This window comes from Solanum verrucosum, unplaced genomic scaffold (assembly GCF_900185275.1).
Source record: "Solanum verrucosum unplaced genomic scaffold, falcon-dt-bn FXZP01000285.1, whole genome shotgun sequence".
NCBI lineage: Eukaryota > Viridiplantae > Streptophyta > Magnoliopsida > Solanales > Solanaceae > Solanum > Solanum verrucosum.
This window is the reverse complement of record NW_026019934.1, coordinates 859,317-872,986: the sequence shown is the minus strand read 5'-3', so window position 1 is coordinate 872,986 and position 13,670 is coordinate 859,317. Positions and strand designations below refer to the sequence as shown.

General features: G+C 27.5%; 1 protein-coding gene across 1 annotated transcript; it reads left to right on the top strand.

The window, feature by feature from the left end:
- The first annotated feature begins 1,837 nt into the window (after positions 1-1,837).
- Positions 1,838-3,625, top strand: LOC125834567 (transcription factor bHLH106-like). Its single transcript, XM_049513711.1, has 2 exons — positions 1,838-2,241; positions 3,158-3,625. Exons 1-2 carry the CDS (start codon positions 1,921-1,923, stop codon positions 3,623-3,625), a joined length of 789 nt encoding a protein of 262 aa, XP_049369668.1. The 5' UTR covers positions 1,838-1,920.
- The last annotated feature ends 10,045 nt before the right edge of the window (positions 3,626-13,670 follow it).

Genomic DNA, 13,670 nt, shown 5'->3' with positions numbered 1-13,670 from the left:
ATAGCGGGATACATAGCGTTGTGCACGGGATACATGCGGGATACATAGGTAAATAAGGGATTTTTGAAATTTTTGAAATAAGTAGGGATAAATGGATATTAAGGTAAGTAAAGGAGTGTAGTTAAGTAATTGGGAAAATTGTATGAAATAGCAAACTATTAATTCAAATTAAATGTTATAGCCATAGTTTATTTTATTTGTAATTCGCAGCAAACATCCCATTTTTTTGCCATCTGGTTCGGTATACAACTAGTCATTTTCGGTATACAATTACTCATTCGGTATACAAATGTATAAAATGTGTTTGTGTTTGTATAAAGCGAGAGAAAGGTGTATATACAAATACAAATACATATATTTTCGTCCTATACACTTAATAATTATACAAATACAGATCTTATTATATGAATTACAATGTATAAATAAATTTATACAAAACTGAACAATTTGTATAAAATTGGATGTATCTAGCGAATTATACAAATCAATACTCCATAGCAAACATAAAATTTGCTATGGAGCACAATTATGCAAACTATAGTTATAACATATAAATATGATTTTTATGTTTGCTATATGTGAAAGTTGCTCTAAGTAATTTATCCTTTTCTTTTTTTGGGGGGGTGGGGGTGGGAGCTGTTGGGGATAGGGCTATGGGATTCAGGCCCAAGTTTAAAGGCCCAAATTGAAGCTTGTTGTTAAAGATTTATTTATGCACATTTTGTAGTATAGCCGAATAGTAGTTAGAATAAGGGACAAGTACACAAAATAGCCAATTTGAGGATTAGAGTTTTAAGGCATAGTTAAATATATTAACTTATTTAAAATCAACTTTAGACTTAGAAGTTGAAAATATATGTGTCTAAATTACTAACTTCAGATGCATATATACTCATCCCCTTTGATAGACATTGTTCGCACAAACAAATTTATTGCTTACAATATATGTAGTTTATATGAAATATTTCATCTGAAGTCCATTGTATATAAGACGTTTGGATATTTTTGAGTTACTTGACTTGATAAGTTTTCATCCGAAATTAAAATGTTCTAGACGATAGAACAAACAAATTTCAAACACAATAGAATTTAAGTTAGGTACATTAACAATACAAAGATTTTCTCTTGTAGTAAACTTTAACATGTAAGATTGCAAGATTTACCTACAATTATTACTAAATTATCAAGAAATTTTACATGCAATTGTCTATTATATAAAATTTATCTTCTCACACCATCGATACATAGAAATCAAATCATTTTTTTACAATATAAGTTAATTCTAAACTTTCCCAAATAAAATTGCACACTTCTTTGGTTAATCAATCAAGGAGTCTTTATCTCTTTGTTGGTCAAACTAAAAAAGATAAAAAAGTATTCTTTTCAAATAAAATAAAAAACCGCGTGGCTTTCATATCATCATTTCATGTGACCACAACTCAACCTAAAAGAACAAACAACCAAAAGGCTATTTTTTTTTTTCAATCTCAATTTATCTTCATTATTTTTTTAATCTAATTATAAAAAATATTAACTTATATATTTAATATACTTCTTAATTTCAATATTTCATATGACATCTTTAAAAAAATCACGAGTTTAAAAATATCTTGATACATAAGATTGATAGAATAGCGATTACAATTTTTTTCTACTCATGATTCGACAGAACCTATTAGCTAGTAATTTTTGTACAAACCTTTGTAATTGTATTTGAAAATAACAATTTATTTATTTTAAAAAATAATTATATTCAGAACTCATAAATTTAAAATTAGGCTTCGAGCTCTGAAAAGAAGAAAAGTCTTATGAAAACCTAGAATACATGATCATATTTCTTATCCAATCATTTCCACTATACTCTAAAATTCCCACCCCCAAAAAGCTCTCTCTTTAGAAGACAAACACAAACCCCTCAACATGCAACAACAACAAGACTTTCAAGAAAACTTGGAATCTTGCAATTATTTCTCCAAAAATAAATCATCATCAAGTGATAATAATATGATGGGAGATTATTATGGTTTTGATATTGAAGCTATTAAAAGTTTTTGTAGCTCTTCCCCATTTTACCCTCATCATCATCCTGTGGAATTTCAAGAAACTATAGAGAGTAATAATAATAATAATAATAGTCCAGAAGCTAGAGCTAAGAATCATAAAGAAGCTGAAAGAAGAAGAAGACAAAGGATTAATTCTCATCTTCATAGCCTCAGAACCCTACTTTCTTGCAATTCTAAGGTAATTTCTTGTCGCTATGAAATTCATCGTTAATTTGTTGTTAAATTAACTTGTATGTATATATGTAACAAGATTATTTGATACTTAATTCATACTAATTGATTATTGAATAGAATTAATCAACAACTAGATTTGTCTGCTTAGCCACATAATTATTAAGTTGTGCCCATTGTTAATTTTTATTCTTAATGTGTATTTCCTATTCTTTTTTTATTACTGTACTAAATTTGGTGGAAGATTGAATGAAACATGATTTTTTTTAAAAAAATTCAGAAAAAGTAAATAAATTGATCTAGTTATATATTTGATATATTTCAATTGATAATTTCAAAAAAAAAAAAAACTGCTTGTTTTAGCTTCATTTTATTTATTTTTTGGGGCAATAATTTTTATGATAAAGAAATTACTACATGTTATAAATAAGTTTATTCCTTTACAATAGTTTCCTTCGATTCTATACATCTAATTTAATTTCGAATTAAGTCTACATCTCAAGATTTGTGGTTATTATGAAGAAGAATAAAAGCATGATTATATCTGTTTTCTTATTCTTCTTTTTATTTAAAAAATTTTATATTCGAGATTCTTATTTAGTAGAAAACACTGAAAAAGAATATTCAAACTTCCTTCTAGGTCTGAAGTACATAAATTAGATATATTGGGAAAGTAGTTTCACTTTTTCCACCAAAAAACAATAAAATGGCATTTCTCTTTTGTTCTTATTTTCTTTCTTTTTGAATGACTTTTTTGTTTTGCTCTGACTATCAGTATAATGAATTTTTATATGATCGATACATAACTTAATTTGTTATAACATATTATTACCCTTTCAATAAAATCATTTGTGATTAATTCCTTTTACATCGTCCTTATCGATGTATATAACTTAAACTCATTTTTTTTCTTCATTTTACAGTTAGATAAAGCTTCATTACTAGCCAAAGTTGTTCAACGTGTGAGGGAACTCAAAGAACAAACTTCACAAATTATGCAAAGTGAAACAAACTTATTATTCCCTTCAGAAACTGATGAAATCAGTGTGTTATCATCAAATGATTGTTTAGCTGATGGAAGATTACTCATTAAGGCCTCTCTTTGTTGTGAGGATCGATTTGATCTCATCCCTGACCTAATTGAAACCCTAAAATCACTCGGATTGAGTCCTATAAGAGCGGAAATGGTCACGTTAGGAGGGAGAATTCGTAATGTGATTGTATTAGCTGTTGATCATAAGGAGAGTAATAATAACAATACTGATCATGATGAATCGTCGTTGTTGTTCTTGAGAGATGCTTTGAGGTCTATAGTTCAACGTTCGAGTTATGGTACTGGTGAACGAGGTAAAAGACGAAGAGTATTAGGTCAAGGAACAAGAAATTACTAGGGTATAATATGTATAACTTTTCCATGCATGCTTTGTTGAAATATTGGAGCTTTGGAGCAACTTTAAATTGTACCTTCTTTAATTGTGGGAATTATAGGTTACCAGTTCGATCTGTGAAATCAGTCATGAGGTACTAGTGGAAGGTCCAAAAGACCAAAAGTAGTAAAGTTATTAAATCAGTCATTGATACTTTTGTGTGAACGTGACATGATTTGTGTTTGCCTGTAATAGTAACTAGTTAGGGTTTTGTTCAATAACAAATAATGTAAGTAATCGTTTCACTTAATATAACTATGATTGATGATCTGCAAGGAGATAATTAAATCTTGCCATTTGTTATATGTTTCATTGTTGAAAAGTTTGTTATGTACCTCAAATCATGTGTGAGATTATATAATTCATTTATTTCAATGATTATAATGTGATCCCATCCTTACTGAAAAATTAAAGATTATAATACACTAATGGTGTGGAAATTGTTTACACTAACCATATATAAAACGTAAACTCTTTTAACTTATCAAATCTCCATCAATTACAAAGGACTTTTTTTATCCCAATCAACTCGATATGTTAAAGCGCTCTAATGGACGTGTAAGAATCATCTTATTTAAAAGCTTAAATTTTTAAAAATATCACAAATGCAAGTCTGAATTACTTTTTATATTGGAAAAATCTTTTTGGCCAGAAAATTTGGCCAGTATTTGGCCAAAATGATATTTTATCTATGTTATTTTATCTTTTAAAACATTTTTACCCTTTTAACCTTAATACATTTTAACTAAAAAATGAAAAAAAAAATATTAGTTTATTTTAAAATTAAAAAAAAACATTATAGTTTCTTTTAATTTTCTGTCCCAATTCTGACTAAATTTTCTGGCTATTTAACATTTTCCTTTTATATTTTTGTTAAATTTTTGAAGTAGCAAATGTTAAAGAATCTAGGTAGACAGCATGCGATTTTAGTTCCCACACAAAAGCTCACGAGAACAAACATTCTTTTGGGAATATATCAATGTTAGATTCTTAAACAGTGAAAAACATTTTTGTTGGCAAAAAACTATACAACAATTAATAATACAGTTTAATCACGATTATTTTAAAAATTTTTAAAAAACAAATAAATTTAAATTTTTATTTTTAAAAATCACAATTAATAATTTAAGACGAAAAAGTAAAAAAAAAAACATTATGAGTTATTGAAAACAGTAAGTTTTGTTTGTATGGCGCATTGTGTAGTGCCGGCTGAGGCGTGCTGCTTGTCGGCCCACTTTTACTGTGAAAAGACAATTATTACTTACGTTGTTTTGAATGAATGAATGTCTCCTAATTCTCCATTCTTTTTTCTGACACCTTCTCAATGCGTGCTACTTTCTGTTCCCTATACATCTACTCACTTACTTGTTTGGTATTCGATATTCATATTAAATTTCGATGATAATATATCAATATTCGATATTCATATTAGATTTCGATAATTTAGTATACATGTTAATTAGGAGATGTGTTTTTGGTGTATTTTTTGTTTTAGTTTATCTGTCTGATTTTGACTTGATATAAGGTTTAAGAAATTGATTTATTTTTTTGAGATATTTCAATGAATATTATGAGCACATATGAGATATGTCACTACAAAAAATATTGTTCAAAAGCATTAGTTGTTTCGTACGTATACTGAAGTGCAAAAAGTTATTTTCACATGTTTCTAAAACAAATAAGCTCTTTTCGAGTCAAAGAATTATGATCTAGTGGTATCGATGAGAGTAATTTCAATTCGCTCTATCCCACTACCTCCAACTTTATTAAAAATATCAAAAGACAACATGATTTTCACTAATTTAAAATGGGAAAGGGGAAAAGAAAAGCTTACTAGCAATATCAAAAGAGTTTATGTTGTTGCAGTCTAAATGGGAAGGCCCATTATTAGTATATATCAATAGGTCCAAACTTCTCTATAACCAATGGGTCCACATTGATGAAATTGGGCCTATAAAATCTTACTCAAGTGGATCTTCTTACACCCACCCATTGGTGACAAGTTCTAATTTTGATGCTTGTGATTTTTGATTAAGTATATTTGACTTTTAATCGATAGATGTGTATTTTTTATCCCTCGAATTGTGAATTAGAACAAATTTAACGAATTATTAAATGCTAAGCCATTCTCTTATCGACGATGTATCATTTTAAATTTGCATTGTTGCACCATTATTTAAGGAAGATGTCACGTATTTCCAACATAAAGATAAAAAAAAAGATACAAATTTTAATTAATTGAAAATTACATGTATCAAAACTTATATTACAAGGATTAAAATCAAAATTCATCGAGGAAATCGAGAGAGTATAAAGAAGCCCAATGGAAGCCCATTGGGTTGAAGTTAGCCGTACACTGAACAAACAAGCCCAACCAAAAATAGAAAAACAGAACCATTATTAATGTGAATTGGGACTCAACAATTTCTCACTTGATTCTTTTTGAAACATTATAGTCGGTTTGGCGAAACTTCAAAAAATAACTTCATTTTAAAAAGTATTTTTTGTCAAGTTCTTTGAGAAAGTACACTTGAAAAATTACAATTTATGTCTGCCTAATTAATTTAAAATAGAGTTGTACTCACAAAAATTAATTAATAATATCTCTTTTTCCTCATAATTTATTTGTGGTTGTTGTTTATGTTTTGTGAAAATGATAAATTTGTTGCAAAAAAAAAAAAAGAATACGATGTATATGAAGAAAAAAAGTCATTTTGTTGATGAATCTTTGTGAGTATCATTTTATGTATTCCATCGATTCTATTCTCTAGAATTCTTAGTGATTTCAAAGTTGAAGCAACATCGTTTCACATTAATCTTCTAGAAGAACTCTAATGATAGCTCGAACTATATTGTTGATATTGAGTCCATGTGCTTGAGAATGTCTTCGCCAAATGAACCAAAAAAAATGATATATTACCATAGTTGTAGTTGTTGGGGGGTAAGTAGTCCCATTACATATGAACTCTATTTGTTGGTTTTGGTTAGCTCATGTTACTCATCAATTCTATCACAAGAATTATGTGACAAGGTAGTATAATTGGATAAAATATGTCATTTTGGAGATTTGGCTGCCTTTGATTGGTCTTTAATTTAATTGAGGATTGATGTATTATTTGAACACGTGAAATTATCTTGTTCGTTGTGAGTTTGTTTGAAATATCATGTCACTAAATACATGACATAATCTTGGACCTTCAAATGAATTGAACCTTAATTAGCTTGAATTAATAAAATAAGCTTATTTAATTTGTGAAATCTAAATTAATTGCTCTACCCCAAATAAAATTTAAGCGTTAATCCAAATTTAGTATGGATTAGACATATAAGTGTCATGTGTGCATATATGCTTATATGACTAATATGGGTTGTGATGAATGATTAGGATTCCTCTATTCTCAACTAGATGTTTCATGTTCGAATTTTTGAGAATGAAAAAAATGTATTGTGAATGTCGACTCCAGAAATGACTATAGGAATATAAAAAACCAAGGAAATATATTTGCATGTAATTATGTATGCAAAACTAAAATTATGAAGGCTTATCTAGTTATCTAATTAGCACATATTGTGAAGTTAAATATTCTAAAGGGTTTTCTTTTTTCATTTCTTCAATCATTTTAGTGTTTGGTCAAGGTTTTGGAATCATTTAGGTGCATAAGATGCTTCCTTTCACCAAGTTAAAGGTGCTTTTTAACAATAATGAGATATATATAATTATTATATATAAAAATAAAATAAATTTTATAGTGGCAATTAATAAGTGAAGAACAAAGGTGTATTTTTTAGGTTCTGACACATAGAATCTCTAATCTACAAGATAGTCAAATTGTAAGAACCAATGATAAGAGAAACACCCCATTTTTCTACATTTGTCTCTGTTATATTCCTCATTTCAATAAAAAATAATAATCATAAAATAATGAAATTTTCGTATTCGATGCTTGATACTTGTAATAAATTTCAATTATTTTAAATTTTCACATTGTAAAATCTATTAAAGGGTGAAATATTCATTGCCAGCGTTTTTTTTATATTGAAAGTTTAAATTCTAAACTTTTAATTAAGGAAGAAAATATCTTTATCTTTATGGTGATTCTACTTTTCAAAATTGATTACATTGAGCTTCAAAGTTTGAAATTCTTCAAAAATAGAACATTTTCATGTACTTTCAAGCCATTTATATAATTTATCAAGTACTCATATTTTATTTTGTTCAATAATAGTGAAGAGTTATATTATTATTATTATTACTAATAAAATAGAATTAATAGAGACATGCATTAAACTCTTATTCCCATTGGGTGGCATGTGGACCCCCAAGAGATAATTTTCAATTTTTCAATTATGAAAGCCTCAAAATGGGTGGACCCCACACACTTCTTTGGTCAAGGCCTTTTATTTTTATTTATTTTGGTCAAGAATATCAACATAGTGAAAACTGACCACATAGTGGGTCACCTAACAATATATATACTCATCAATATAATTAGAAAAGAGGAGGTGGCAAAATTAACAATCTAATGATTATTTGTGTTCTTAATTTAGGGGTCATTTGATGTTGGAATTATTAATTACACAACATAAAATCTCACATAAGATAATATAATATTTGATTCATCACATAATTGGAAAATAATATAGATAAAAAAAATTTAGTATCTGTAGCAAGAATAAATTAAATTCGAATTCTCATCCGAATTCTTTCTTCATTGCGGGAGAAATCGATCTGTAATTAATTTGGACGAAAAAAATTCCTGTTTGTAATTGTTGGTTGCGTAATTAACGCAACATTTGATTGGCAATATTAAATGATACTATACTTGGATTAAATGAAGTGAAAATTTGTGTATTGTTTATCCGAGATAAAAATATAGTGGTAATTAAGCTATATATATATTATATAAAAAAATACTTTGTTAAAACAAGTATTCATGCATAACATTATTAATAACCATATAGCAAATTATCACATTTAAGAATCTTTCAAAACACATTTATCTACGAAGAAGAATTTCTTACATATTAATATTCTATATATTTTCTAGATATCTACTCTAATATTTATGTTCGTAAGGTATTACCCCGAACAAGAATAATAGAGTAAGAGATTGTCCGTAAATTTAAATTTTGAAAATAAATTTTAAGGAATAAGTTTTGTAAATGTTTTTCTCTTAATCAATCGTTGGATTCTCATGTACATTATCTACTAAACTTTGACCAAATCGTTTTAACTCTTTCTTCCTAATCAAGAATTTCCACATGATCGTCCAAATACACTAGACACACCCCCCCCCCCCCCCCCCCCGAATAGACACATTTGTATCCATAATTTTTTATTATTCCATATACAATGTCTTTTTATTCCAACAGTTAACTATCGATCTCACAAAGAAAATATGAAAAAAGCATTTCTTTTTATTTAATCTTGATATAAGTAAAAAATAAGTGAAAATTCAGTTTTATTAGGCTATAGGTTGATCCAAAGAACGAGAATCGACTTTCTTAAAAGAAAGATGTTTGAATTAGTTTTTTCTTTACAACAAGAATAATAGTTAAGAATACGTATTCAATTTTTACGGTGGATTTGGATATTAATTTCTTAAAAAAAATTCAACGAGAGTTAGGGACTAAGTTAACAAAGTAGTTTTAAAATTTTGAAATCCAAGACAACGATTTGATTTCATAATATGATAGTGATAAATTTATAAAACTTTGTATGAGTAGCAAAAATATAAGTTTAATCATATTCAACAATCACATTGCATAGAAAAGTGACAAAAGCAGCTTTTCTTAGCACGATTTCTTTGAGCAATGTTTATTTTTCTTAAACTACCAATCTTTTAATTATTTTCCAACAATTTTGCATCAACTTGGTAAAAATAAAAAATAGAGTTACTTTTTTTGTCATCTTTTATTCGTGAGAATATTTGTTATAGGAACTTTATTTATTTATCTAATAACTTTATTCGATTTTTGTTGTAAAAGAAAAAGATATGGTGGAGGAAAGGGAATCAAAGAATAAGAATTTCTTTTTTTGTTGTCCTTGTACAATCTCCACTATGTAAAAGAGGGGGTAGGGGGTCCAAACAATTCCTAGTTTGCTTTTTCCCTTTTATTTAGGGAATTGACTTCTTTTTTTTTGGCAAAAAAAAAAAGTGTCTTGTGAAAAAAATTGTGTTTTTTTTTCTTCCTTTTTGTATATACATCGCATAATAAACTCAAGAATCATGATGTATATGAAAAGAAAATAAAAAGTAAGCACTGTGTCTTTTTCTAATGCTTCAAGAGAGGGGCCAAATTTTATTTATAATCTTATCCACTGATTTATGCAAACCATATAATAGTAAGGTATAATTAATGTTCTCTTATCACCATCGAATGTTTGTGGTAGAGTGATAGGTATTTATTCATTCTTATAAATTAGAGGTTTTGGAGTTCGAGTTCTAAATGTAAAGTCGCCTTTGATAGAAAACAATTTATCCCTCTCCAAAATTGAAATTTTCTATTGCGAATTCTAATTAGTTGAATCCTAAAACAAGTACCAACCATCGGATGGAATATCAAAAAATAATATTCTAATCACCAACTATAGTTCGTTGTGGTATATGCTTAATAGGAGGTTTTCAAATTTGAGCCTATAGTATATGGATAAATCTATCTATTAGAGAGTGTTTTATTTTAAATATAAAACTTTTCAACGTAATTTTGGATGTAGTCGACTTCAATATGAATATTGAAAGAAAGAGGAAGAAGTTAATATATATTCTCTCCAATGTTTTTTCCCACATTTTATTCAATCCACCACTAAATCTTATTAATTATATTTTTGGGTTCATGTTTTGAGTCAAACCATATGAACTTCTTTTTAGCAATTATATTTGGTTTATGAAAAAGTGACAAAGGAAAAAAGGAAGAAAAATTTAAGGAAATAAAAACTTTTGCCTCTTTGACATTGGCATGATTGCAAGTGAAATAAAAAGTCAAATATGTTTGTCCCATATTTATTCTTCCATTAATAATTAAAAGATGGAACGTGGTATATATGTGAATGATTATATTTATCCATTTATATTATTATGTTTTTAAAATTCCCTCATAAAATCATAGACTTTATAATTTATGAAATGTAGTGTGCCAAACACCGACCCTCACTTTTTTATTTTTCCTTCCACTAACTCATCATTTTCCTTCCATTTATAATTTTTATTAGTTTGGAACTTCATATAAAAAATAGTGTTATTATATGTTAAGGTGGAATTATCAATTATGATGTTTAGATGATGTCATATGTATCTCATTATTCAAAAGCTGGCTTTGTGTCAAACATAATACAAAATGTGTGACGGTTCAAAACCATGAAACGTATTGTCCGCTTATTAATGCAATAAATTTGTCTTTGATGCTACATCATCATTGATGCCAAACACGCATATTGTTAAGTTTCTTACTTTTTTCTTCTTATTTTGATATGAAATTCGTCTTTGAAAACTTAATAATCTAGAATTTCTGTCGGCTGTCAGTCCTTCTTCGTTACTATCCTCGTCAGATGTAGGTCCTCCTCGATCATGGACGTCATAAGATAATACTTATCTTTGAATGTGTTACTTGTAAAATTCCTTTTTAAAAAAAAGATTGATTCGATTATTCGGAAAAAAATCAATTTGAATATAAGGAATAAATTCTGTAATGCATATAACTCTTTAAAGAACACACTTTTTGGAGCACCATGGATGCCATAAACGTCAGCTTATCCTTCAAAGCTTTTATTACTTATTTCCATTTTTCCTATTAGAAAAAATATATAATATAATATAATATATATATCATTTTTATACCGTCATTTTAATTAATCATTATTTAAAATATTAGTAGTTGATCAATCGATTGACAATGTTTTTTCACCTTGTTGATGAAAATCTAATTCTCCCTTGTAATCTCCTCCTATAAACCCAGTGTAAAAATAATAATAAGGTTGAATAGATCAAAACCTCACTAAATTTGACGAGTTTTATTCAATATACACCTAAATTTTACGTTGACATACTATATGTATTTTCATTTAATTTTTAACTACTATATATTCATTTATTTAAATGCTAAAGTTGTATTTTTAAATTTGATATAAATACAAGTATTTAGTGGATATACAGTACTCCCTCCGTCCCTATTTACTTGTCCATATTTCCTTTTTTAGTTGTCCCTATTTAGTTGTCCATTTTGACAAATCAAGAAAGGACAACAAATTTTTTCCTATTATACCCTTATTTACACTTCTTGAAAATTGTAAAAGTGTATGTTGTTTCCCTCCAATTTATTTCACTTGAATTCAAATAAGTGGTTGTAATTTTGAAGTGAAAAGTTGTCATAAGGGTAAAATTGTAACTTCACTGTGCTAATCATTGTTGTCTTAATATGTGTGCCATTTCTAAAGTGGACAACTAAAAAGGGACGGAGGGAGTATATAGCAGTGTGAGTAGAAGTAATCTAGGGAAGTGTACTAAAATCTTTTTGGCAGTTGGGACTTACCTATCAATGAGCCAATTTTTATTAGTTGAATAAAAGGACATCAAATGAACTTGTGTCGTAATATTATTGGCTTGTCAATTTTCATATTATTTTATTAGTAGGAGTATGTTTTATCTCATAATTTTTTTTCACCACATATATCTCCTCAGATATATATATATTGGTTCTTATCATATCATAAAGATAAACCAACTAATTGTGGGCTAAGAATATTAGAAGATTATTTATATCTTTAATTAGCTATATTGTTCGAATTTTTAAAAATATCAGTGAATGCATGTTGAATTCTCCAAAAATAAAGTATTTTTAGAGAATTCGGTATAGATATTGTTTTAAAAATTTTAAAGTAAAAAATTCACGCAACTTAAATTTTTGGTCTATTTTTTAATAAATAACTAGACTACAAAGTCTCACTTTTTTGCTCGTTTTGTTAATACATTAATTAATTACTATTGTACGGTATTAAAAAAATAAAAATTCATCAAACATATCTCATTGCACAAAATCATTTGAGCGAACTTTTATTGTTGTTCAACTAACACATATATCGAATAATTCTGACTATCAAACTTCCAACAATTGAGAAAAGTTCACAAGATATTGCCATAATTTCCCCTATGAACTCCACTAATGAGTTGATTAAGGAGGAAATAGTGGAATTAGGGGTGCAAAATTTTGATGTTTGTAGCACAATTATTAAACTAGTCTACACTTGTGGTCCTACCTCATCTAGTTTTTATTTTTTTAAGGTGGATGTTTAATAATATAATATTTTCTTCTCTTCTCTTGATATGGGCTGTCATTACAAGGCATGGATATATTGAGGTGCAATATATAGGAGGACATTACTTATTGTTTTATACTCATATACTAATAGTAATAATATTCTTCCTTTTTAGTTCACTCATTAATCGTTTACTTTTTCCAATAATAATAATAATAGAGGTATAATACTATAATTTATGACAAGTACTTCAAATATTGATTCTGAGGTGAATATAGCGCTTTAAGTTACAAATTCGTATGAATATAATAACGTAACTTTGAATACAATAAATGATCAAAATATCTTAAGATGATGTTATTATCAGTCAGAAAAATTATGTATATTTTAATATTACCAAAGACTTTAAAGAGAAAATTAAAAGTCAAAAACCAAAATTAAACCCTGCTGTTTAATAGACTGATAAGGGTAGTTTTATAGCCATTAGGGTAGCACCACAATATAATTAAGGCCAGCTTGAGTGTCCATTTAATAAATCTTATCAAAACAGATGGAAGTTGGATTATTTGAATGCCATATTTAATTATGTATCACAATCAAATTGTCGTTTGTTTTGATACTTTAAAAAATTGTTATAGCAAAATATTACTACAAACAACATATAATATAGCATAACATGAAAATCAATTTTAAAGAAATTTAATTAGTATCCGATTAAACTATACGTAGTTAACACGCAAACAAAATCAATAGATC